The 26,112-nt window shown below is 52.2% G+C and overlaps 1 protein-coding gene across 1 annotated transcript; it reads left to right on the top strand.

Moving 5' to 3' along the window:
* The first annotated feature begins 298 nt into the window (after window positions 1-298).
* LOC144153563 (uncharacterized) lies at window positions 299-7,753 on the top strand. Its single transcript, XM_077685185.1, has 4 exons — window positions 299-380; window positions 458-803; window positions 2,258-2,531; window positions 7,511-7,753. The coding sequence occupies exons 1-4, from the start codon at window positions 299-301 to the stop codon at window positions 7,631-7,633; spliced, it is 825 nt and encodes a 274-aa protein (XP_077541311.1). The 3' UTR covers window positions 7,634-7,753.
* The last annotated feature ends 18,359 nt before the right edge of the window (window positions 7,754-26,112 follow it).

The following is a 26,112-nucleotide window of genomic DNA, read 5'->3' as shown; positions in this document are numbered from 1 at the left end:
TAGGAATATTTATAACTACGTTCATTGGGTTGTCCTAGGTTTAGTGGCTTAAAGTGGCGTCAAAATGATGTTAGGGCAGGAGATGACAAAGGCTTCAATTTCAGCGTCGTACCTGGGAGATCAAGTGGTTGCTGTTTAGCCAGCTGCAGGGCAATTCGACGGGCTTGCGCAAACCTCAGAGCTTTGTCACTTGTGGCTTAGCAATGTTTATCACACCGTTATATCCTATTTTCTAAGGTAAATGCGTGTTTTCCCCTTCCGAACTGCTATTTGCACCTATTGGTCCAGTAATCATAAAATGTCCCAGGTGGTGGCCTCTGGATGGGAGGGCCCTGGTTGGTCTCCTGCTCTGGTGGCCGAGGTGCAACTGGAAATCCTGGGCAAGCGCAGCAAACAACGGACGGCCCCACTGTGGGCAGCTCAGCTGGCCTGGGCCATCGTCCGAGATGACCTGAAGGGCCACACCCTGGCCTATTCGGGCGGCTCTGTGCGGCAGCGACAGGGCTCGGCCTCAGCAGGCGCCATGCTAGGGGAGGTCACCCGGCAGGCGCTGCTGTAGTGTGCTGTATCCTCAGCCACAGCCGAGCTGGTGGGTGTCAGCCTGGACCTGACCCCAGCGCTGTGCCCTGCAATGCTACTCCCGGGTGGCCCTGCTGCGCATCCGGAGGGCGACTTGTGCTCAGTCGTGGTGCATGGAGTGCTGTATCGGGGCGCCTGGCTGCGGCCGCAGTGGGAGCCCAGACACAGGGAGCTCAAGGGCAACGAACCAGTGATGTGATATCTGCGCCGAACCGTGCCGAAAGGTAAATCCTGCTACATCCTTCTTCATTTCAAGCAATCTGCGCCAATCTTGTACCGAAGCTTCGTTTCGCCGGGTTTCCGCAATGTGTTGGCTCTGGTGGGAGGAGTCCTTTACGCCATGGGCGTTGAAGGCATCTTTTACGTAAAATGAAGTGGAAGGAAGTTTTTACATAAAATGTGCTGAGTGCCTTCTGCACGACTGCCTTTCAACGGCTGCCTTTCATTTTGCAGAGCCTGCGCTTCTTAAGCCCACAGCTGAGGAAAGAAAAGTCCTCTAGAGCTCATTTTAGGGTGCTGCAAGTGATATAACCGATGAATTGACTTTGATGGATGAATACATGCTCGTCCAGCTTGAACATGTTGATCAGATCAGTCTACACGAATTAACGAGTATTGGCAGCAGAGTTTTGAGAAGGAGGCTAACAACAAAACCAAATTCCCTCTCTTGGCTTGGCTAGTGAAGGCATTGCTGTGCATTCCACATAGAAAAGCGGTTGGGTAAATGGGCTTCAATAAGAACTGCCGGCACCTTAATGAAAGGGCTCAGTGTGCGATACAAACTGTTCATGGTATCAGGCACATTGTTTCGTTCTTCAAGCGCTTTGACGGAGATGCAAGTCGCTTCAATGTGACACCAAAGGTTTTGAGAGCAGTACAAACATCGAGCAAAGACTGCCAAGAGCGCATTGCGGCTGAAAAGCTCAGGCAGCTAAGAAGTGGTGTCTTGACCCAGCCAAGGCTGGTCCTAGTCATGATGACCGAGACAGGGTCCAGCAAGAAGTGGAGACCACAAAAATAACATGGTGGCGAATACGGAGCATCTAATTAGCCTCGACATGAGGTCCAAGAACTTCGGGTATGTCGAAAGTGGGCAGTCTCTTTTACCTGAGGGTAAAGCTAGAATGGTGGCAGCACTGGACAAAATGGCACAAAAAACAACTTTGGACCTGTCACGATAGTTCTACTTTCATGCATATTTAACCAGAGAAACGTGGGTTTAGCACAAGTGTCTGTTTTGTTTCGTTACATTTTCTGCTTACTTAAACAAGCTCAAAGGTGTTTTCAGGGAATCTAGTCATATTGTGTTTTATTGCCATGTAGTCGTTTTAGCTTCAGGATGTTGTTTTCGTGTACATCAAACTGTCCACTAAGTGACTGTGTTTCGTTCATTCTGGTTTCATGAAAAGTTCTGTAGCCTACCGAATTGAATGCTACCCCGATAGTCGTTTTTTAAATGAAAGTCAAGTTCCTTCATGATCTGTTGGCTCATGTGGTGTATGTACACATCGCATGAACTCTTTTGGTGCTTGTCCTGAGGCATTTCATAGTCACTGCTAAAAGACGTCTGTGCGGCAGAAACTCGTCTGTACCGAAGGCATTTTACTTGTTTAAACATTTCTGTGTGCCCAGGATGCTGCTTTTGGGGCTCCTCTTAGTTGTTTTCCTCCCCTTCCAGCAGCTCTCAGCCGTCCTGTGCCCCATGTGGGTTCCAAGCAGAGAAGCACCACCTGGAGGTGGCTGACAGCCCTGCCTGCTGGCCATGGAGAGTGGCCAGATTTAACAACAGGGAGGCACGGCGGAATCTTCGGCTGCTGGACCAGCTGCTGTTGCTGCCGGGCTGTGCCAGGGAGCGGGACAAAGTCCACAAGGTCCTGGGCTCCTACCTGGATGCCTCAGGAGTCATCCCCACGCCTCGCCTCCCAGCCGGGTTGATTTGGAACAACATTGAGGTACTGAGGGTTTGTTTGTTTGTTATCTTCTCTTGTGCATGTGTGTGTGCGTCTTTTTTAATACCCCTTTTTAAGCGTCACTGAAGTGATTTGTAAATATTGCAGGAATACTAGTGCGAATTGTAGTCTGGAGTCTCTAGGCCATATTTTCACCACTCGCGGCATTTACGTGAATTTATTCGGTAGAAATAATCAATTAAAAAATGCGGCCTTCCTCTGCATACTTCTTGCTGATTTCCTGACATTTTGTGTGACATCAAAACAAGATGGTTTGGCTGCACTACTGTGCAGCTCGCCGACCCTCCGACAGAGTCAGTCGGTCCAGCGTATAGTCTTCTGGCCGCCAGCGGGTCGTCTTAATTTGTTTGCTCAGTTGAAACTAAGCCATGACCCGTTTGTGCCTGGAAATATCTGCCTTTAGTTTGTTAGTTTGTAGACTGTATTCTGTTTTAACTCACTCCACACATGCGACGCTCCGCTGACTGGTACGCTAGTGAAAAAAATCAAAGGCCAATTGAAGGTGGGAGAAGCTTTATCAAAGTTAATAAATGTACAAAAAAGAAAACTGCACATAAAACAAGGACACAAGGGAAGACAAATAGACACATAGGGTGCAGACTAGCAAGTGATTTTTTATTTTAGTGAATAAAACACATCATGAAGGAAACTGCGGTAACCTAGGGCACAGAACAAAGGTAAACAACCAAAACCACAGCCAAAAGACTGAGCGCAACACGGGGGGCAAAGAACCCTACACTAGGCATGTGCAATCGCTTCGCACATAAACAAACAAGGTGAGGGCCGGGGTAGTCCAAGGACACTAAAAATCACCCCCAAGAGTCCCGTTACGATACGCGATCTCGGTGCTTAGTAGGGACACTGACGGTGAACTGACGCAATCTACGCCTTGATTTTCAGAATTGCGTACGCTTCAAAAATCTCCTTGCTGCACGCACTCCTGTAACGCTTTGTCACTTTGCATGCTTTGAGGCGTGGCGCACAGCCTTTGCAGTCTTTACAGTTGGTGGCCAGGTTGCTGCCGGTAAAAGTGCGGAGGCTGTCGGCGTGTACCCTCAGTAAATCATTAATGCATCGGCCCATTTGGCCAATGTACAATCACCCACAAGACAAGGGTGTTTCGTAGACGACGCAGCTTGACAGTTGAAAAAGCAAGGCTAAAATGGGGGCTAGTTGGTTATACATCTTCTTGAACCGCGCTGTTCTAAAACTTAGACTAGGGAAGAGCACACAAGGACGGGGCAAAGCGCGAGTCCCATCCTTGTGTGCTCTTCCCTTGTCTAAGTTTTAAAACCGCGCGGTTCAAGAAGAGTTAACAAAGCGCTTCTCGTGTCTTTTCTGGCACCCCGCATGTCTATTTTCTTCAGAGTTTACACGCTTACACAACTTGTGTAGCTTGTTAGGTGCCGAAAAAACAACACGAGCCCCCACCTTTTCCTTAGCTTTCTTGATCCTGTACCCAACATTGTGGACGTAAGATAAAACGGCCATCTTGTCGCCCTTGTCCCGTTCGCACCTCGTCTTCTTGGGGCGTGACTCGACAAGAAGCTTCTTGCCAACTGCCAAGATAAGGTCGCAAGGAAACCCTGCTTCCTTCAGTCGCTCCACCTGTGAACAGAAACTCGCCTCAGCTTGGTGTGTGCACGAGCGCTGCAGCGCATTCCCGAGAGCTGACGTGAAGTGAAGCAGTCCTTTTTGGATCGAGGGGAATAGATCCAACACACATGGTCACAGTTCTCCTTGGGCTCCATATCCAAAAACTGCATCAATCCCCCGACCGGTGCTTCTATTGTTTACGAAAAGACATTGAGGGTGGAGCGAAAGAGTTCAAAACACTTCAACTTGATGTGTAGTGCCCTCTGGATTGAGCTGCTACAGCACTAGGAAGTCGTCAACGAAGCGGAAAATCTTAATGACGTTAGTGCGGAGCAAGGGAAGCAACTGATGAAGTTGTCGAAACGTGCGAGTAGGAGGTGACTGAATATTGGGGCAAGACACGACCCTATACGTACGCTGTCCTTAGGAACATAGGAACGACTACACACCCCTTGAATTGGCTCAGCTGGTTGGGCCACTGGCACCGTCGCAGAGTCACAACTGCCTGTTGTGCCGAATCTTTCATACGGAGGCCCGAAGGATTTGGCACAACCGGCGGTGTTGACTCTGCGACGGTGGCGATGGTGGCGTCTGCAACGGTGGCAGCGGCCCAACCAGCTGAGCCAATTCAAGGGGTGTGCAGTCGTTCCTATGTTCCTAAGGACAGCGTACGTATAGGGTCGTGTCTTGCCCCAATATTCAGTGACCTCCTACTCGCACGTTTCGACAACTTCATCAGTTGCTTCCCTTGCTCCGCACTAACGTCATTAAGATTTTCCGCTTCGTTGACGACTTCCTAGTGCTGTAGCAGCTCAATCCAGAGGGCACTACACATCAAGTTGAAGAAGTGTTTTGAACTCTTTCGCTCCACCCTCAATGTCTTTTCGTAAACAATAGAAGCACCGGTCGGGGGATTGATGCAGTTTTTGGATATGGAGCCCAAGGTGAACTGTGACCATGTGTGTTGGATCTATTCCCCTCGATCCAGAAAGGACTGCTTCACTTCACGTCAGCTCTCGGGAATGCGCTGCAACGCTCGTGCACACACCAAGCTGAGGCGAGTTTCTGTTCACAGGTGGAGCGACTGAAGGAAGCAGGGTTTCCTTGCGACCTTATCTTGGCAGTTGGCGATAAGCTTCTTGTCGAGTCACGCACCAAGAAGACGACGTGTGAACGGGGCAAGGGCGACAAGATGGCCGTTTTACCTTGCGTTCATAATGTTGGGCACAGGATCAAGAAAGCTAGGGAAAAGGTGGGGGTTAGTGTTGTTTTTTCGGCACCTAACAAGCTACACAAGTTGTGTAAGCATGTAAACACCGAAGAAAATAGACATGCGGGGTGCTGGAAAAGACATGTGAAGTGCTTTTTTAACTGTCAAGCATGCGTCGTCTACAAAACCCCCTTGTCCAGTGGATGATCGCAGATCGGCTAAACGGGCCGATGCATTAATGATCGACTGAGGGTACACGCCGACAGCCTCCGCACTTTTACTGGCAGCAACCTGGCCACCCACTGTAAAGAACTGCAAAGGCTGTGCGCCACGCCTCGAAGCACGCGAATTTACAAAGCATTACAGGGGTGCGCGCAGGAGGGAGATTTTTGCAGTACGCGATTCTGAAAAAAAGGCGAAGATTGCGTCAGTTCACCGTCGGTGTCTCTACTAAGCACCGAGATTGCGTTTCATGACTGGACTTTTGGGTGTGATTTGGTTGTTCATCTTAGTCCTGTGCCCTAGGTTATCGCACATGTGTAGATCACAGTTTCCTTCATGATGTGTTTTTCACTCAAATAAAAAATCACTTGCTAGTCTGCGCCCTGTGTGTCTAGTCGTCTTCTCTTGTGTCCTCGTTTTAATCGCAGTTTTCTTTTTCGGAATGTACCAACTAGCCCAAGCTTGCATTCTATTCTACTTAGTATAGGTACTAAGAAAATAATGTCAACTGAAACTTACCATACAGGGAAAAATCAGGGTGCATGAAGCGCTTTTTTGTGCTGGGTGAACTAGCACAGCAGTCACCAGCACGATCACACATCTATGAACGCTTTTCTGCTAAAGGAATGCAGTCACTAAAGGTGAGGTATTTGTGAAAATTTGAGGGATGCTTACTGCAGAAGCGCTATTCAAGAAATAGTCGTCTGGGCTGCTTGGAATGCCGAACCTAGATAAAAATGTGAACTGGGTATACATTATATACATTATACTTATGCCCTTGCCAACACTGGCTTATGGCGGAGTGATCTGGAGCACTAGGTATATTGTTATGCAATTCGCAAGCTCAAATCCCATAGCACTAAGTGGTTTATTTGTTTTTGGGCGGTATTTTCTATACTAAATTCACAATTTTGGCGCTGTTTCTGTAAATCTGGCAAAACTTTGTCGTTTCTGTAAACCTAGCAAAACCTAAGGGTGTGCAAATTATGCGAGTCAATACGGTATTTTACAGAACCGAAACAAACTGGTTTGAATTCTAATCTTGGACATTGTCCAATTACGTAGTAACTTGTATGAACGTCACTCCTTTAGTTGCTGTGGCTGCCTAAGACCGCGCATGGCAGTTTTTCCCCTTTTCAGGCCTCATAAAATAAATACCGCCTTATCGACAGGATAAACGATGAAAAGTGTGTTTATTTGAGCCATTATACGCAGTTCAAACAAAAAAGACAGCAGCTTGACAAATTCACTTCGGTGTCCTACAACCCGCCGTCAATGGCTAAGGCGTTGTTCAGCTGAGCCTGAGGTCGCAGGTTCACTTCTCAATTGTGGTTGTCGCTTTTCTGATAGAGGTTGAAAGCAAAAACGCCCTTGTGCTCGAGATCCCGTGCAGGTGGTCAAAATGTTAATCTGGGGCCCTCCACTATGGCGCACCTCGTCGCCTGTGTAGTGTCGGCGCGTAAAACATAATACCCCCTCGTGCCTTTGTCTCCTCTCTATCTGCCTGTCATGCCCTCCCCCACTCCCCACACGAGTGGACATACTGGTGTCCATCCCTAGGTGTGACAATTTACAGCTGCTGGTGCACATTCCTTTCTGCCTTCCTGGAAATTCATTCATTTTGGTAAAGGATAAAAATTACTGCGACCTTAATTCTTATACTTGCTTTCTGGCACCTATACCCATCAATAATACAGTCGAACCCCACTACAACGAACTCCGCTTCAACGAAATTTCCGTTTCGACGAAAAATTTCCAATTCCCCATCAGTTAGCCAGAGAAGTCAGTGCAACACAGTCCTCGCCCCAACGAACCATTTGTCTAGCTTGCTTTCGCATCAACGAAATTTAATAAGTAGCTGTCTGTCTGATACCTTTCACTGCTCACTACTGGTACACATTGTAAGTGACACAGTGCCTTGTGTTCTACCCAGGCATCCTGCTGGCACGGGCAACACGGCTGGAGGCAAGAAGCAAGGACACTCAGCTTCATGGGAACAAGCCAGACTGCTGATGACTGCCACATGAAGCTATCATCCCTGTTTACAAGTATATAGCGGGTTGACGGTTACCTTTTTTTGTGAGAGCTTTCCCCTGTAATTCCTTCTGCTTTAATGCATATACCTAATGTTGCACTACAAATAAAGCTTGGTTTTCAAAAGATTACAGGTTGATTTTATCATTTTGTACACAGGACACAAAACATGTGAAATGAGACCTAGCCGGCATCAAGCAACTCTATTCTTAAGAGTTTATGCGAATACCCCCTATTTATGTTGTGCTAACATCACCCTCAGTTGTGCTGCCCGCTTGATGCTTTCTCTGTTCACACAGGCCGGTTGTGGATGTTGCTGCCAGCTGTCAACAATTAACACACCCAGTGGTTGCTTCCAGAACACTCGGCAATGACCAGCCCTTCTCCGATTAAGTATCTTTGAAACTGCGTGCCAGTATAAGCAAAGATATTTATTCGGAGAACAGCGGGCAGTCGAGTCGGTGTTCCAAAAGCAGCTGCTGGGTGCGTCAGTTGTGGGGACAGCTCGTAGCGATATTTCAGGCTAGCCTGTGGTGTACAGAGAAAGAATTTAGTGGGTGCCACGAAGGAACCCCTGAGTAAACGTGGATAACGTAATTTCTGAAACCTCTTGAAAAGGTCTTAAAACTCCTTGAAAAGAAGTTGTATAGACGTCAACAAGAAGGTGCTGAGACATCCTACAAGAAGTCCTGTAGAGATCTTGCAAGCGCCCAGATAGACGGCTATAAGCGTCGCGTTAGCACAGCTACAAGACTTCTTCAGGACGGCTTTTATAAATAACTTCTTCGCCAAGATGTCTCTAAGCAGTTCGAATCGTCTTGTGTAGATGTCTTTTAGATTTACAATAGCCCTTTTTGCGTTTCATGGGTGGAGCCTAAAAAACCAAGCCGACCACCATGCATCCTTCACTTGGCAGCGGTGGTCACGGCAAACGACATCGCCGTCAGTCTCGCCTGTGTTCATTTCCCTCAGGTTACGGCCGCCAAAAATCTGGCTGGCAGCAGCCCAGGCATTTCAAGGGTACAAGAAGCGATCACAGAAAACGTGTCGCTGGTATTGGCGGTGAGCGCGAACACAGGCGGCGCTGCGAAGCTCGCCTCCGTGACGTCAGCTTAGGGATTCTCGCATTTGTCGTCTGCCTCACTCAGGATCGCTCTCCCTGATGTTTCTTTGCGCTCGGTCAAGGTCTGATGCTTGTCCGCACCAGAACTGGCGTGTGGGTAACTTTTTATCATAATAATAGGCTTAAAATCGCATACACTAGCTCATGGTGTCAATTAAAGTATAGTTTTGGATACCGCTACGCGAGAAACATTGCCGGCGCCACCCCATTCCTTGCGAAGCCGGTCCTGTGGGAGCGCGAAGAGTCGGAGCTAGGCGTCAGCTTCTCATGTAAGCATTCGAACAAAAGGAACAGTCAGCTGCTAATAACCGACAACAGCGAAAATGGAAGACCAAAACAAATTCTAGGCCTTCAGGGCTGTCGGCTTTGGCAGAAGGCATCACGATTCCCGGTAATCATGCGTAAGGTAAAACAGTTTTTCAACCTCGCCGAACGCTCGAACGCGTTTTGTCACATCACTTTACGTTGTCAAGGCATGAAAGTTTGCCGAATTGCACTATAGACTGCAAAAACTGTAGGTTGAGTTCCAAATAATCCAGTGTGTATATACGCGCGTGCTGATTCTATACCAGGCATCTAACCAGTATGGAGGTTTATTGAGCAAAACGAGTCACGTCTTCGTTAAATTTATAGTAACACATATATGTTTGTTAAGACCTGGAAAAATATTTCGGAACATTTTGCACAGCCATATCTTCCCGATATTCGGATATGTGTTATAAGAAAACTGCACTCAAGAGGGGGGGGGGAGATTTAAGGGGAGGAGGGGAAAACTTTGTTTAACAATTAAATCGATCTGGTTAGTGGGCCGGGTCCTCAGTCCAGGACAAGAGATTAAAAGTAATTTTCTTCAAATCATAGAACGCCATCCCGAGTAGAATAGGATTTCTTCTTCGCGCCTGGAAGGGTTGAAAAGCAATAAAGAGCTACTTGGAATTCTCCGGTTTCGAGTCTTGTAATATATGCAGGTATACTATTTATTATGTTAGTTAGCGAGTATATCATGCCTTCAACACCGTAATCATGTCATCATTGTTCGAGTTGAGAGTCAGTTCGTTATGATAACGATATAATTACGATAGAAATTCGGAGCACAAAAGCCGCCTTCGAGTACTGTGGACCACGTTGTTTAGGGCGCGATCGCGGTGGCGTAGCACAAACCTTCTCATTGTATTTGCATGTGAATAAACAAAGCACGCTGCGGATATGCACCTTCTTGCACGCAGCAGTAATGAAAGCCAATTTGTGAAGAAGGGAATGTATGCGATACAAAATGAAGGAAATATCCACACGACCTTTGTGAGGCTCCCAAACATCCCGAAACCTCCTAATAAGAAGTTGGTGCCGGCGCAGAAAAATTAATGCGTTGGGCAGAAAAAAAAGCAAGAAACATTAATCCGATACAAGACAACAACGAACGAAACAGAAGAAAGCCGCTTTATTTCCTGCTGTGCGATGAGCGTGTAGAGGCCGCTGCTTGGTACGTAGTATTAGACTGTCGAGTCTTCATAGGAGCATCTCAAAAATACTGCAGGGAAGCCTACGAATTTTGAATACTTATCGAGAAGCTCTGATCGCTGATCCTCGCGAATAAGCAAGAAAGGACGAGTTACACACGATCTTCTGACCGATACTCTGAAGAAAGTTGTTCTCTATCTCTTCGTGTGTTGCAAACTTGTGGGGGATACAGCTTCAAATTATTCAGATGCGTCAGAAGCTGGCAAAATAACTGAGTCACTAGAAATACGCTTTTTAACGCACTACAGCAACGAAGCGGGCGATTTCTAGCCCAGGCACTGTTGCCCCTCACAAGCGGAGTGTAGCAGACGACAGCGGCGCGAATCCCTAAGCCGACGTCAGAGCCAGGGGGCGCCACTCAAAGATCTCACCGCCAATTGCCGAGTTCCACGTGACGTTGCCGAATCACCGCCCAGCTGCAAGATAGACCCCGATCCCTGTCCCCTGGCGTCCTCAGCCTCTGGAGCCTACAAACCCAAGCCCACCACCATGCATCCTTCTCTTGGCAGCGGTGGTCACGGCAACCGACATCGCCTTAAGTCTCGCCTGTGTTCATTTCCCTCAGGTTACTGCCGTCAAAAATCCGGCTGCCATCAACCCAGGAATTTCCTGAGAACAAGAAGCGTTCACAGAAAACGTGTCGCTGGTATTGCCGAGCTGCGCCTGACGTTGCTGAATCACCGCCCACCCGAGAGATAAACACCAATCCCTCTCACCAGGCCCCCTCAGCCTCTGGAGCCTACAAACCCAAGCCCACCACCATGCATCCATCTCTTGGCAGCGGTGGTCACGGCAAACGACATCGCCCTAAGTCTCGCCTGTGTTCATTTCCCTCAGGTTACGGCCGTCAAAAATCCGGCTGGCAGCAACCCAGGCATTTCGAGGGAACAAAAAGAAGCGATCACAGAAAACGTGTCGCTGGTATTGCCGAGCTGCGCCTGACGTCGCCGAATCACCGCCCACCTGCAACATAAACTCCGATCTTTAGGCCTCCTAAGCCTCTAGAGCCTATATAACCAAGCCCACCACCAGGCATCCTTCACTTGACAGCGGTGGCCACGGCAAACGACATCGCCCTAAGTCCGGCCTGTGTTCATTTCCCTAAGGTTACAAGGCCGTCAAAAATCCGGCTGCAAGCAACCCAGGCATTTCATGGGAACAAGAAGAAGCGATCACAGAAAACGTGTCGCTGGTATTGCCAAGCTGCGCCTGACGTTGCCAAATCACCACCCACCCGCAAGATAAACACCAATCCCTCTCCCCTGGCCTCCTCAGCCTCTGGAGCCTACAAAACCAAGCCGACCACCATGCATCCTTCACTTGGCAGCGGTGGTCACGGCAAACGACATCGCCGTCAGTCTCGCCTGTGTTCATTTCCCTCAGGTTATGGGCGCCAAAAATCCGGCTGGCAGCAACCCAGGCATTTCAAGGGAACAAGAAGAAGCGATCACAGAAAACGTGTCGCTGGTATTGCCGAGTTCCGCGTGAGGTTTCCGAATCATCGCCCGCCTGCAAGATAGACTCCGATCCCTGTCCCCTGGCCCCCTCAGCCTCTGGAGCCTACAAAAGCAAGCCCACCACCGTGCAGCCTTCACTTGGCAGCGTTGGTCACGGCAAACGATATTACACTAACTCTCGCCTTTTTTATTTTCCCTCAGGTTTCAAGGCCGTCAAAAATCCGCCTGGCAGCAACCCAGGCATTTCAAGAGAACAAGAAGAAGCGTTCACAGAAAACGTGTCGCTGGTATTGCCGATATGCGCCTGACGTTGCAAATCACCGCCCACCCGCAAGATAAACAATTATCCCTCTCCCCTGGCCTCCTCAGCCTCAGAGCCTACACATCCAAGCACACCACCATGCATCCTTCACTTGGAAGCGGTGGTCACGGCAAACGACATCGCACTAAGTCTCGCCTGTGTTCATTTCCCTCAGGTTACGTCCGTCAAAAATCCGGCTGCCATCAACCCAGGAATTTCAAGAGAACAAGAAGAAGCATTCACAGAAAACGTGTCGCTGGTATTGATGAGCTGCGCCTGACGTTGCTGGATCACCGCCCATCCGCAAGATAAACACCCATCCCTCTCCCCTGGCCTCCTCAACCTCTGGAGCCTACAAAACCAAGCCACCACCATGCATCCTTCACTTGGCAGTGGTGGTCACGGCAAACGACATCGCCCTACATCTCGCCTGTGTTCATTTCCCTCAGGTTACGGCCCTAAAAAATCCGGCTGGCATCAACCCAGGAATTTCAAGAGAACAAGAAGAAGCGTTCACAGAAAACGTGTCGCTGGTATTGCCGAGCTGCGCCTGACGTTGCTAGATCACAGCCCACGCGCAAGATAAACACCAATCCCTCTCCCCTGGCCTCCTCGGCCCCTGGAGCCTACGAAACCAAGCCCACCACCATGCATCCTTCACTTGGTAGCGGTGGTCACAGCAAACGACATCACCCTAAGTCTCGCCTGTGTTCATTTCCCTCAGGTTACGGCCGACAAAAATCCGGCTGGCATCAACCCAGGCATTTCAATGGAACAAAAAGAAGCGATCACCGAAAACGTGTCGCTGGTATTGCCGAGCTGCGCCTGACGTCACCGAATCACCACCCACCTGCAAGATAAACTCCGATCTTTAGGCCTCCTCAGCCTCTAGAGCCTATAAAACCAAGCCCACCACCAGGCATCCTTCACTTGGCAGCAGGGGCCACGGCAAACGACATCGCCCTAAGTCCGGCCTGTGTTCATATCCCTAAGGTTACAAGGCCGTCAAAAATCCGGCTGCAAGCAACCCAGGCATTTCATGGGAACAAGAAGAAGCGATCACAGAAAACGTGTCGCTGGTATTGCCGAGCTGCGCCTGACGTTGCCAAATCACCACCCACCCGCAAGATAAACACCAATCCCTCTCCCCTGGCCTCCTCAGCCTCTGGAGCCTACAAAACCAAGCCGACCAGCATGCATCCTTCACTTGGCAGCGGTGGTCACGGCAAACGACGTCGCCGTCAGTCTCGCCTGTGTTCATTTCCCTCAGGTTACGGCCGCCAAAAATCCGGCTGGCAGCAATCCAGGCATTTCACGGGAACAAGAAGAAGCGATCACAGAAAACGTGTCGCTGGTATTGCCGAGTTCCGCGTGACGTTTCCGAATCACCGCCCGCCTGCAACATAGACTCCGATCCCTGTCCCCCGGCCCCCTCAGCCTCTGGAGCCTACAAAAGCAAGCCCACCACCGTGCAGCCTTCACTTGGCAGCGGTGGTCACGGCAAACGACATCACCCTAAATCTCGCCTGTGTTCATTTCCCTCAGGTTACGGCCCTCAAAAATCCGGCTGGCATCAACCCAGGAATTTCAAGAGAACAAGAAGAAGCATTCACAGAAAACGTGTCGCTGGTATGGCCGAGCTGCGCCTCCCGTTGCCGAATCATCACCAACCCGCGAGATGAACTCGGATCCCTCTCCCCTTGGCCTCCTCATGCCTCTGGAGCCTACATAACCAAGCCGACCACCATGTATCCTTCCCTTGGCAGCGGTGTTCGCGGCAAACGACGTCGCATAACCTCTCGCCTTTTTCCATTTCCCTCAGTTTACGGCCGACAAAAATCCGGCTGGCATCAACCCAGGCATTTCAAGGGAACAAAAAGAAGCGATCACCGAAAACGTGTCGCTGGTATTGCCGAGCTGCGCCTGACGTCACCGAATCACCACCCACCTGCAAGATAAACTCCGATCTTTAGGCCTCCTCAGCCTCTAGAGCCTATAAAACCAAGCCCACCACCATGCAGCCTTCCCTTGGCAGCGGTGGTCACGGCAAACAACGTCGCCCTAACTCTCGCCTTTTTCCATTTCCCTCAGTTTACGGCCGTCAAAAATGCGGCTGGCATCAACCCAGGAATTTCAAGGGAATAATAAGAAGCGTTCACAAAAAACGTGTCGCTGGTATTGCCGAGCTGCGCCTGACGTTGCCAAATGACTACCCACCCGCCATATAAACACCAATTCCTCTCTCCTGGCCTCCTCATGCCTCTGGAGCCTACATAACCAAGCCGACCACCATGTATCCTTCCCTTGGCAGCGGTGTTCGCGGCAAACGACGTCGCCCTAACTCTCGCCTTTTTCCATTTCCCTCAGTTTACGGCCGTCAAAAATGCGGCTGGCAGCATCCCAGGCATTTCAAGGGAACAAGAAGAAGCGATCACAGAAAACGTGTCGCTGGTATTGCCGAGTTCCGCGTGACGTTGCCGAATCACCGCCCAGCTGCAAGATAGACTCCGATCCCTGTCCCCTGGCCTCCTCAGCCTCTGGAGCCTACAAACCCGAGCCCACCACCATGCATCCTTCTCTTGGCAGCCGTGGTCACGGCAACCGACATCGCCCTAAGTCTCGCCTCTGTTTATTTCCCTCAGCTTACGGCCGTCAAAAATCCGGCTGCTATCAACCCAGGAATTTCACGAGAACAAGAAGCGTTCACAGAAAACGTGTCGCTGGTATTGCCGAGCTGCGCGTGACGTGTGCTGGATCACCGCCCACCCGAGAGATAAACACCAACACCTCTCACCTGGCCCCCTCAGCCTCTGGAGCCGACAAACCCAAGCCCACCACCTTGCATCCTTCTCTTGGCAGCGGTGGTCAGGGCAAACGACATCGCCCTAAGTCTCGCCTGTGTTCATTTCCCTCAGGTTACGGCCGTCAAAAATCCGGCTGCCATCAACCCCGGAATTTCAAGAGAACAAGAAGCGTTCACACAAAACGTGTCGCTGGTATTGCCGAGCTGCGCCTGACGTTGCTAGATCACCGCCCACCCGAGAGACAAACACCAATCCCTCTCACCAGGCCCCCTCAGCATCTGGAGCCTACAAACCCAAGCCCGCCACCATGCATCCTTCTCTTGGCAGTGGTTTTCACGGCAAACGACATCGGCCTAAATCTCGCCTGTGTTCATTTCCCTCAGGTTACGGTCGTCAAAAATCCGACCGCCATCAACCCAGGAATTTCAAGAGAACAAGAAGCGTTCACAGAAAACGTGTCGCTGGTATTGCCGAGCTGCGCCTGACGTTGCTGAATCACCGCCCACCCGAGAGATAAACACCAATCCCTCTCACCTGGCCCCCTCAGCCTCTGGAGCCTACAAACCCAAGCCCACCACCATGCATCCTTCTCTTGGCAGCGGTGGTCACGGCAAACGACATCGCCCTAAGTCTCGCCTGTGTTCATTTCCCTCAGGTTACGGCCGTCAAAAATCCGGCTGCCATCAAACCAGGAATTTCAAGAGAACAAGAAGCGTTCACAGAAAACGCGTCGCTGGTATTCCCGAGCTGCGCCTGACGTTGCTGGATCACCGCCCACCCGAGAGATAAACACCAATCCCTCTCACCAGGCCCCCTTAGCCTCTTGAGCCTACAAACCCAAGCCCACCACCATGCATCCTTCTCTTGGCAGCGGTGGTCACGGCAAACGACATCGCCCTAAGTCTCGCCTGTGTTCATTTCCCTCAGGTTACGGCCGTCAAAAATCCGGCTGCCATCAACCCCGGAATTTCAAGAGAACAAGAAGCGTTCACAGAAAACGTGTCGCTGGTATTGCCGAGCTGCGCCTGACGTTGCTGGATCACCGCCAACCCGAGAGATAAACACCAATCCCTCTCACCAGGCCCCCTCAGCCTCCGGAGTCTATAAACCCAAGCCCACCACCATGCATCCTTCTCTTGGAAGCGGTGGTCACGGCAAACGACATCGCCCTAAGTCTCGCCTGTGTTCATTTCCCTCAGGTTACGGCCGTCAAAAATCCGGCTGCCATCAACCCCGGAATTTCAAGGGAACAAGAAGCGTTCACAGAAAACGTGTCGCTGGTATTGCCGAGCTGCGCCTGACGTTGCTGGATCACCGCCCACCCGAGAGATAAACACCAATCCCTCTCACCAGGCCCCTTCAGCCTCTGGAGCCTACAAACCCAAGCCCACCACCATGCATCCTTCTCTTGGCAGTGGTGGTCACGGCAAACGACATCGCCCTCAGTCTCGCCTGTGTTCATTTCCCTCAGGTTACGGCCGTCAAAAATCCGGCTGCCATCAACACCGGAATTTCAAGAGAACAAGAAGCGTTCACAGAAAACGTGTCGCTGGTATTGCCGAGCTGCGCCTGACGTTGCTGGATCACCGCCCACCCGAGAGATAAACACCAATCCCTCTCACCAGGCCCCTTCAGCCTCCGGAGTCTATAAACCCAAGCCCACCACCATGCATCCTTCTCTTGGCAGCGGTGGTCACGGCAAACGACATCGCCCTAAGTCTCGCCTGTGTTCATTTCCCTGAGGTTACCGCCGTAAAAAATCCGGGTGCCATCAAACCCAGGAATTTCAAGAGAACAAGAAGCGTTCACAGAAAACGTGTCGCTGGTATTGCCGAGCTGCGCCTGACGTTGCCAAATGACTACCCACCCGCCATATAAACACCAATCCCTCCCCTGCCCTCCTCAGCCTCTGGAGTCTACAAACCCAAGCCCACCACCATGCATCCTTCTCTTGGCAGCGGTGGTCACGGCAAACGACATCGCCCTAAGTCTCGCCTGTGTTCATTTCCCTCAGGTTACGGCCGTCAAAAATCCGGCTGCCATCAACCCCGGAATTTCAAGGGAACAAGAAGCGTTCACAGAAAACGTGTCGCTGGTATTGCCGAGCTGCGCCTGACGTTGCTGGATCACCGCCCACCCGAGAGATAAACACCAATCCCTCTCACCAGGCCCCTTCAGCCTCTGGAGCCCACAAACCCAAGCCCACCACCATGCATCCTTCTCTTGGCAGTGGTGGTCACGGCAAACGACATCGCCCTCAGTCTCGCCTGTGTTCATTTCCCTCAGGTTACGGCCGTCAAAAATCCGGCTGCCATCAACACCGGAATTTCAAGAGAACAAGAAGCGTTCACAGAAAACGTGTCGCTGGTATTGCCGAGCTGCGCCTGACGTTGCTGGATCACCGCCCACCCGAGAGATAAACACCAATCCCTCTCACCAGGCCCCTTCAGCCTCCGGAGTCTATAAACCCAAGCCCACCACCATGCATCCTTCTCTTGGCAGCGGTGGTCACGGCAAACGACATCGCCCTAAGTCTCGCCTGTGTTCATTTCCCTGAGGTTACCGCCGTAAAAAATCCGGGTGCCATCAACCCAGGAATTTCAAGAGAACAAGAAGCGTTCACAGAAAACGTGTCGCTGGTATTGCCGAGCTGCGCCTGACGTTGCCAAATGACTACCCACCCGCCATATAAACACCAATCCCTCCCCTGCCCTCCTCAGCCTCTGGAGCCTACATAACCAAGCCGACCACCAGGTATCCTTCACTTGGCAGCGGTAGTCAGGGCAAACGACATCGCCCTAAGTCTCGCCTGTGTTCATTTCCCTCAGGTTACGGCCGCCAAAACTCTGGCTGGCAGCAACCCAGGCATTTCAAGGGAACAAGAAGCGATCACAGAAAACGTGTCGCTGGTATTGCCGAGTTCCGCGTGACGTTGCCGAATCACCGCCCAGCTGCAAGATAGACCCCGATCCCTGTCCCCTGGCCTCCTCAGCCTCTGGAGCCTACAAACCCAAGCCCACCACCATGCATCCTTCTCTTGGCAGCGGTGGTCACGGCAACAGACATCGCCCTAAGTCTCGCCTCTGTTCATTTCCCTCAGGTTACTGCCGTCAAAAATGCGGCTGCCATCAACCCAGGAATTTCCACAGAACAAGAAGCATTCACAGAAAACGTGTCGCTGGTATTGCCGAGCTGCGCCTGACGTTGCTGAATCACCGCCCTCCGAGAGATAAACACCAATCCCTCTCACCAGGCCCCCTCAGCCTCTGTAGCCTACAAACCCTTGCCCACCACCATGCATCCTTCTCTTGGCAGCGGTGGTCACGGCAAACGACATCGCCGTAAGTCTCGCCTGTGTTCATTTCTTTCAGGTTACGGCCGTCAAAAATCTGGCTGCCATCAACCCAGGAATTTCAAGAGAACAAGAAGCGTTCACAGAAAACGTGTCGCTGGTATTGCCGAGCTGAGCCTGACGTTGCTGGATCACCGCCCACCCGAGAGATAAACACCAATCCCTCTCACCTGGCCCCCTCAGCCTCTGGAGCCTTCAAACCCAAGCCCACTACCATGCATCCTTCTCTTGGCAGCGGTGGTCACGGCAAACGACATCTGCCCTAAGTCTCGCCTGTGTTCATTTCCCTCAGGTTACGGCCGTCAAAAATCCGGCTGCCATCAAACCAGGAATTTCAAGAGAACAAGAAGCGTTCACAGAAAACGCGTCGCTGGTATTGCCGAGCTGCGCCTGACGTTGCTGGATCACCGCCCACCCGAGAGATAAACACCAATCCCTCTCACCATGCCCCCTTAGCCTCTGGAGCCTACAAACCCAAGCCCACCACCATGCATCCTTCTCTTGGCAGTGGTGGTCACGGCAAACGACATCGCCCTAAGTCTCGCCTGTGTTCATTTCCCTCAGGTTACGGCCGTCAAAAATCCGGCTGGCAGCAACCCAGGCATTTCAAGGGAACAAGAAGCGATCACAGAAAACGTGTCGCTGGTATTGCCGAGTTCCGCGTGACGTTGCCGAATAACCACCCAGCTGCAAGATAGACCCCGATCCCTGTCCCCTGGCCTCCTCAGCCTCTGGAGCCTACAAATCCAAGCCCACCACCATGCATCCTTCTCTTGGCAGCGGTGGTCACGGCAACAGACATCGCCCTAAGTCTCGCCAGTGTTCATTTCCCTCAGGTTACTGCCGTCAAAAATCCGGCTGGCAGCAACCCAGGCCTTTCGAGGGAACAAAAAAAGCGATCACAGAAAACGTGTCGCTGGTATTGCCGAGCTGCGCCTGACGTCGCTGAATCACCGCCCACCTGCAACATAAACTCCGATCTTTAGGCCTCCTCAGCCTCTAGAGCCTATATAACCAAGCCCACCACCAGGCATACTTCACTTGGCAGCGGTGGCCACGGCAAACGACATCGCCCTAAGTCCGTCCTGTGTTCATTTCCCTAAGGTTACAAGGCCGTCAAAAATCCGGCTGCAAGCAACCCAGGCATTTCATGGGAACAAGAAGAAGCGATCACAGAAAACGTGTCGCTGGTATTGCCGAGCTGCGCCTGACGTTGCCAAATCACCACCCACCCGCAAGATAAACACCAATCCCTCTCCTTTGGCCTCCTCAGCCTCTGGAGCCTACAAAACCAAGCCGACCTCTATGCATCCTTCACTTGGCAGCGGTGGTCACGGCAAACGACATCGCCGTCAGTCTCGCCTGTGTTCATTTCCCTCAGGTTACAGCCCTCAAAAATCCGGCTGGCATCAACCCAGGAATTTCAAGAGAACAAGAAGAAGCGTTCTCAGAAAACGTGTCGCTGGTATTGCCGAGCTGCGCCTGACGTTGCCAGATCACCGCCCACCCGCAAGATAAACACCAATCCCTCTCCCCTGGCATCCTCGGCCCCTGGAGCCTACGAAACCAAGCCCACCACTATGCATCCTTCACTTGGTAGCGGTGGTCACGGCAAACGACATCACCCTAAGTCTCGCCTGTGTTCATTTCCCTCAGTTTGCGGCCGACAAAAATCCGGCTGGCATCAACCCAGGCATTTCAAGGGAACAAAAAGAAGCGATCACCGAAAACGTGTCGCTGGTATCGCCGAGCTGCGCCTGACGTCGCCGAATCACCACCCACCTGCAAGATAAACTCCGATCTTTAGGCCTCCTTAGCCTCTAGAGCCTATAAAACCAAGCCCACCACCAGGCATCCTTCACTTGGCAGCGGTGGCCGCGGCCGACGACATCGCCCTAAGTCCGGCCTGTGTTCATATCCCTAAGGTTACAAGGCCGTCAAAAATCCGGCTGCAAGCAACCCAGGCATTTCATGGGAACAAGAAGAAGCGATCACAGGAAACGTGTCGCTGGTATTGCCGAGCTGCGCCGGACGTTGCCAAATCACCACCCACCCGCAAGATAAACACCAATCCCTCTCCCCCGGCCTCCTCAGCCTCTGGAGCCTACAAAACCAAGCCGACCACCATGCATCCTTCACTTGGCAGCGGTGGTCACGGCAAACGACATCGCCGTCAGTCTCGCCTGTGTTCGTTTCCCTCAGGTTACGGCCGCCAAAAATCCGGCTGGCAGCAACCCAGGCATTTCACGGGAACAAGAAGAAGCGATCACAGAAAACGTGTCGCTGGTATTGCCGAGTTCCGCGTGACGTTGCCGAATCACCGCCCGCCTGCAACATAGACTCCGATCCCTGTCCCCCGGCCCCCTCAGCCTCTGGAGCCTACAAAAGCAAGCCCACCACCGTGCAGCCTTCACTTGGCAGCGGTGGTCACGGCAAATGACAGCACCCTAAATCTCGCCTGTGTTCATTTCCCTCAGGTTACGGCCCTCAAAAATCCGGCTGGCATCAACCCAGGAATTTCAAGAGAACAAGAAGAAGCATTCACAGAAAACGTGTCGCTGGTATTGCCGAGTGCGCCTCCCGTTGCCGAATCATCACCAACCCGCGAGATGAACTCGGATCCCTCTCCCCTGGCCTCCTCAGGTTCTGGAGCCAACAAAAGTAAGCCCACCACCATGCAGCCTTCCCTTGGCAGCGGTGGTCACAGCAAACCACGTCGCCCTAACTCTCGCCTTTTTCCATTTCCCTCAGTTTACGGCCGTCAAAAATGCTGCTGGCATCAACCCAGGAATTTCAAGGGAATAATAAGAAGCGTTCACAGAAAACGTGTCGCTGGTATTGCCGAGCTGCGCCTGACGTTGCCAAATGACTACCCACCCGCCATATAAACACCAATTCCTCTCCCCTGGCCTCCTCAGCCTCTGGAGCCTACATAACAAGGCCGACCACCATGTATCCTTCCCTTGGCAGCGGTGTTCACGGCAAACGACGTCGCCCTAACTCTCGCCTTTTTCCATTTCCCTCAGTTTACGGCCGTCAAAAATGCGGCTGGCAGCATCCCAGGCATTTCAAGGGAACAAGAAGAAGCGATCACAGGAAACGTGTCGCTGGTATTGCCGAGTTCCGCGTGACGTTGCCGAATCACCGCCCAGCTGCAAGATAGACTCCGATCCCTGTCCCCTGGCCTCCTCAGCCTCTGGAGCCTACAAACCCAAGCCCACCACCATGCATCCTTCTCTTGGCAGCGGTGGTCACGGCAACCGACATCCCCCTAAGTCTCGCCTCTGTTCATTTCCCTCAGCTTACGGCCGTCAAAAATCCGGCTGCCATCAACCCAGGAATTTCACGAGAAAAAGAAGCGTTCACAGAAAACGTGTCGCTGGTATTGCCGAGCTGCGCGTGACGTGTGCTGGATCTCCGCCCACCCGAGAGATAAACACCAACACCTCTCACCTGGCCCCCTCAGCCTCTGGAGCCAACAAACCCAAGCCCACCACCTTGCATCCTTCTCTTGACAGCGGTGGTCAGGGCAAACGACATCGCCCTAAGTCTCGCCTGTGTTCATTTCCCTCAGGTTACGGCCGTCAAAAATCCGGCTGCCATCAACCCAGGAATTTCAAGAGAACAAGAAGTGTTCACACAAAACGTGTCGCTGATATTCCCGAGCTGCGCCTGACATTGCTAGATCACCACCCACCCGTGAGACAAACACCAATCCCTCTCACCAGGCCCCCTTTAGCCTCTGGAGCCTACAAACCCAAGCCCGCCACCATGCATCCTTCTCTTGGCAGCGGTTTTCACGGCAAACGACATCGGCCAAAATCTCGCCTGTGTTCATTTCCCTCGGGTTACGGCCGTCAAAAATCCGACCGCCATCAACCCAGGAATTTCAAGAGAACAAGAAGCCTTCACAGAAAACGTGTCGCTGGTATTGCCGAGCTGCGCCTGACGTTGCTGGATCACCGCCCACCCGAGAGATAAACACCGATCCCTCTCACCTGGCCCCCTCAGCCTCTGGAGTCTACAAACCCAAGCCCACCACCATGCATCCTTTTCTTGGCAGCGGTGGTCACGGCAAACGACATTGCCCTAAGTCTCGCCTGTGTCCATTTCCCTCAGGTTACGGCCGTCAAAAATCCGGCTGCCATCAAACCAGCAATTTCAAGAGAACAAGAAGCGTTCACAGAAAACGCGTCGCTGGTATTGCCGAGCTGCGCCTCACGTTGCTGGATCACCGCCCACCCGAGAGATAAACACCAATCCCTCTCACCAGCCCCCTTAGCCTCTTGAGCCTACAAACCCAAGCCCACCACCATGCATCCTTCTCTTGGCAGAGGTGGTCACGGCAAACGACATCGCCCTAAGTCTCGCCTGTGTTCATTTCCCTCAGGTTACGGCCGTCAAAAATCCGGCTGCCATCAACCCCAGAATTTCAAGAGAACAAGAAGCGTTCACAGAAAACGTGTCGCTGGTATTGCCGAGCTGCGCCTGACGTAGCTGGATCACCGCCCACCCGAGAAATAAACACCAATCCCTCTCACCAGGCCCCCTCAGCCTCTGGAGCCTACAAACCCAAGCCCACCACCATGCATCCTTCTCTTGGCAGCGGTGGTCACGGCAAACGACATCGCCCTAAGTCTCGCCTGTGTTCATTTCCCTGAGTTTACCGCCGTCAAAAATCCCGGTGCCATCAACCCAGGAATTTCAAGAGAACAAGAAGCGTTCACAGAAAACGTGTCGCTGGTATTGACGAGCTGCGCTTGACGTGTGCTGGATCACCGCCCACCCGAGAGATAAACACCAATCCCTCCCACCTAGCCCCCTCAGCCTCTGGAGCCTACAAACCCAAGGCCACCACCTTGCATCTTTCTCTCGGCAGCGGTGGTCAGGGCAAACGACATCGCCCTAACTCTTGCCTGTGTTCATTTCCCTCAGGTTACGGCCGTCAAACATCCGGCTGCCATCAACCCGGGAATTTCAAGAGAACAAGAAGCGTTTACACAAAACGTGTCGCTGGTATTGCTGAGCTGCGCCTGACGTGGCTAAATCACCGCCCACCCGAGAGATAAACACCAATCCCTCTCACCTGGCCCCCTCAGCCTCTGGCGCCTAAAACCCAAGCCCACCACCATGCATCCTTCTCTTGGCAGCGGTGGTCACGGCAAATGACATCGCCCTAAGTCTCGCCTGTGTTCATTTCCCTCAGGTTACGGCCGTCCAAAATCCGGCTGCCATCAACCCCGGAATTTCAAGAGAACAAGAAGCGTTCACAGAAAACGTGTCGCTGGTATTGCCGAGCTGCGCCAGACCTTGCTGGATCACCGCCCACCCGAGAGATAAACACCAATCCCTCTCACCAGGCCCCCTCAGCCTCTGGAGCCTACAAGCCCAAGCCCGCCACCATGCATCCTTCTCTTGGCAGCGGTTTTCACGGCAAACGACATCGGCCAAAATCTCGCCTGTGTTCATTTCCCTCGGGTTACGGCCGTCAAAAATCCGGCTGCCATAACCCCGGAATTTCAAGAGAACAAGAAGCGTTCACAGAAAACGTGTCGCTGGTATTGCCGAGCTGCGCCTGACGTTGCTGGATCACCGCCCACCCGAGAGATAAACACCAATCCCTCTCACTTGGCCCCATCAGCCTCTGGAGCCTACAAAACCAAGCCCACCACCATGCATCCTTCACTTGGCAGCGGTGGTCACGGCAAACAACATCGCCATAAGTCTCGCCTGTGTTCATTTCCCTCAGGTTACAGCCGTCAAAAATGCGGCTGGCATCAACCCAGGAATTTCAAGAGAACAAGAAGAAGCGTTCACAGAAAACGTGTCGCTGGTATTGCCGAGCTGCGCCTGACGTTGCTGGATCACCGCCCACCCGAGAGATAAACACCAATCCCTCTCACCCGGCCTCCTCATCCTCTGGAGCCTACAAACCCAAGCCCACCACCATGCATCCTTCTCTTGTCAGCGGTGGTCACGGCAAATCACATCGACCTAAGTCTCGCCTGTGTTCATTTTCCTCAGGTTACGGCTGCCAACAATCCGGCTGGCAGCAACCCAGCTTTCAAGGGAACAAGAAGAAGCGATCGCAGAAAACGTGTCGCTGGTATTGCCGAGTTCCGCGTGACGTTGCCGAATCTCCGCCCACCTGCAAGATAGTCTCCAATCCCTGTCCTCTGGCCTCCTCAGCCTCTGGAGCCTACAAAAGCACGCCCACCACCGTGCAGCCTTCACTTGGCAGCAATGGTTACGGCAAATGACATCAGCCTAACTATCGCCTGTGTTAATTTCCCTCGGGTTACGACTGTCAAAATAAGGCTGCCAGCAACCCAGGCATTTCAAGAGAACAAGTAGAAGCGTTCACAGAAAACCTGTCGCTGGTATTGCCGAGCTGCGCCTGACGTTGCTAAATCACCGCCCACCCCCAAGATAAACAATAAACTCTCTCCCCTGGCCTCCTCAGCCTCAGGAGCCTACAAATCCAAGCCCACCACCATGCATCCTTCACTTGGCAGTGGTGGTCACGACAAACGACATCGCCCTAAATCTCGCCTGTGTTCATTTCCCTCAGGTTACGGCCCTCCAAAATCCGGCTGGCATCAACGCAGGAATTTCAAGGGGACAAGAAGAAGCAATCACAGAAAACGTGTCACTGGTATTGCCGAGCTGCGCCTGACGTTGCTGGATCACCGCCCACCCGAGAGATAAACACCAATCCCTCTCACCTGGCCCCCTCAGCCTCTGGAGCCTACAAACCCAAGCCCACCACCATGCATCCTTCTCTTGGCAGCGGTGTTCACGGCAAACGACATTGCCCTAAGTCTCGCCTGTGTTCATTTCCCTCAGGTTACGGCCGTCAAAAATCCGGCTGCCATCAAACCAGCAATTTCAAGAGAACAAGAAGCGTTCACAGAAAACGTGTCGCTGGTATTGCCGAGCTGCGCCTGACGTTGCTGGATCACCGCCCACCCGAGAGATAAACACCAATCCCTCTCACCAGGCCCCCTCAGCCTCTGGAGCCTACAAACCCAAGCCCACCACCATGCATCCTTCTCTTGGCAGCGGTGGTCACGGCAAAAGACATCGCTTTAAGTCTCGCCTGTGTTCATTTCCCTGAGTTTACCGCCGTCAAAAATCCGGGTGCCATCAACCCAGGAATTTCCCGAGAACAAGAAGCGTTCACAGAAAACGTGTCGCTGGTATTGCCGAGCTGCGCGTGACGTGTGCTGGATCACCGCCCACCCGAGAGATAAACACCAACCCTCTCACCTGGCCCCCTCAGCCTCTGGAGCCTACAAACCCAAGGCCACCACCTTGCATCCTTCTCTTGGCAGCGGTGGTCAGGGCAAACGACATCGCCCTAAGTCTTGCCTGTGTTCATTTCCCTCAGGTTACGGCTGTCAAACATCCGGCTGCCATCAACCCAGGAATTTCAAGAGAACAAGAAGCATTCACACAAAACGTGTCGCTGGTATTGCTGAGCTGCGCCTGACGTGGCTAAATCACCGCCCACCCGAGAGACAAACACCAATCCCTCTCACCAGGCCCCCTCAGCCTCTTGAACCTACAAACCCAAGCCCACCACCATGCATCCTTCTCTTGGCAGCGGTGGTTACGGCAAACGACATCGCCCTAAGTCTCGCCTGTGTTCATTTCCCTCAAGTTACGGCCGTCAAAAATCCGACCGCCACCAACCCAGGAATTTCAAGAGAACAAGAAGCGTTCACACAAAACGTGTCGCTGGTAGTGCCGAGTTGCGCCTGACGTTGCTGGATCACCGCCCACCCGAGAGATAAACACCAATCCCTCTCACCTGACACCCTCAGCCTCTGGAGCCTAAAACCCAAGCCCACCACCATGCATCCTTCTCTTGGCAGCGGTGGTCACGGCAAATGACGTCGCCCTAAGTCTCGCCTGTGTTCATTTCCCTCAGGTTACGGCCGTCA

The sequence above is a fragment of the Haemaphysalis longicornis genome, unplaced genomic scaffold (assembly GCF_048455015.1).
Source record: "Haemaphysalis longicornis isolate Haplotype H1 unplaced genomic scaffold, Haemaphysalis longicornis Haplotype H1 scaffold_9, whole genome shotgun sequence".
Taxonomy (NCBI): Eukaryota; Metazoa; Arthropoda; class Arachnida; order Ixodida; family Ixodidae; genus Haemaphysalis; species Haemaphysalis longicornis.
The sequence above is the reverse complement of the archived record's forward strand: the minus strand, read 5'-3'. Positions and strand labels throughout refer to the sequence as shown.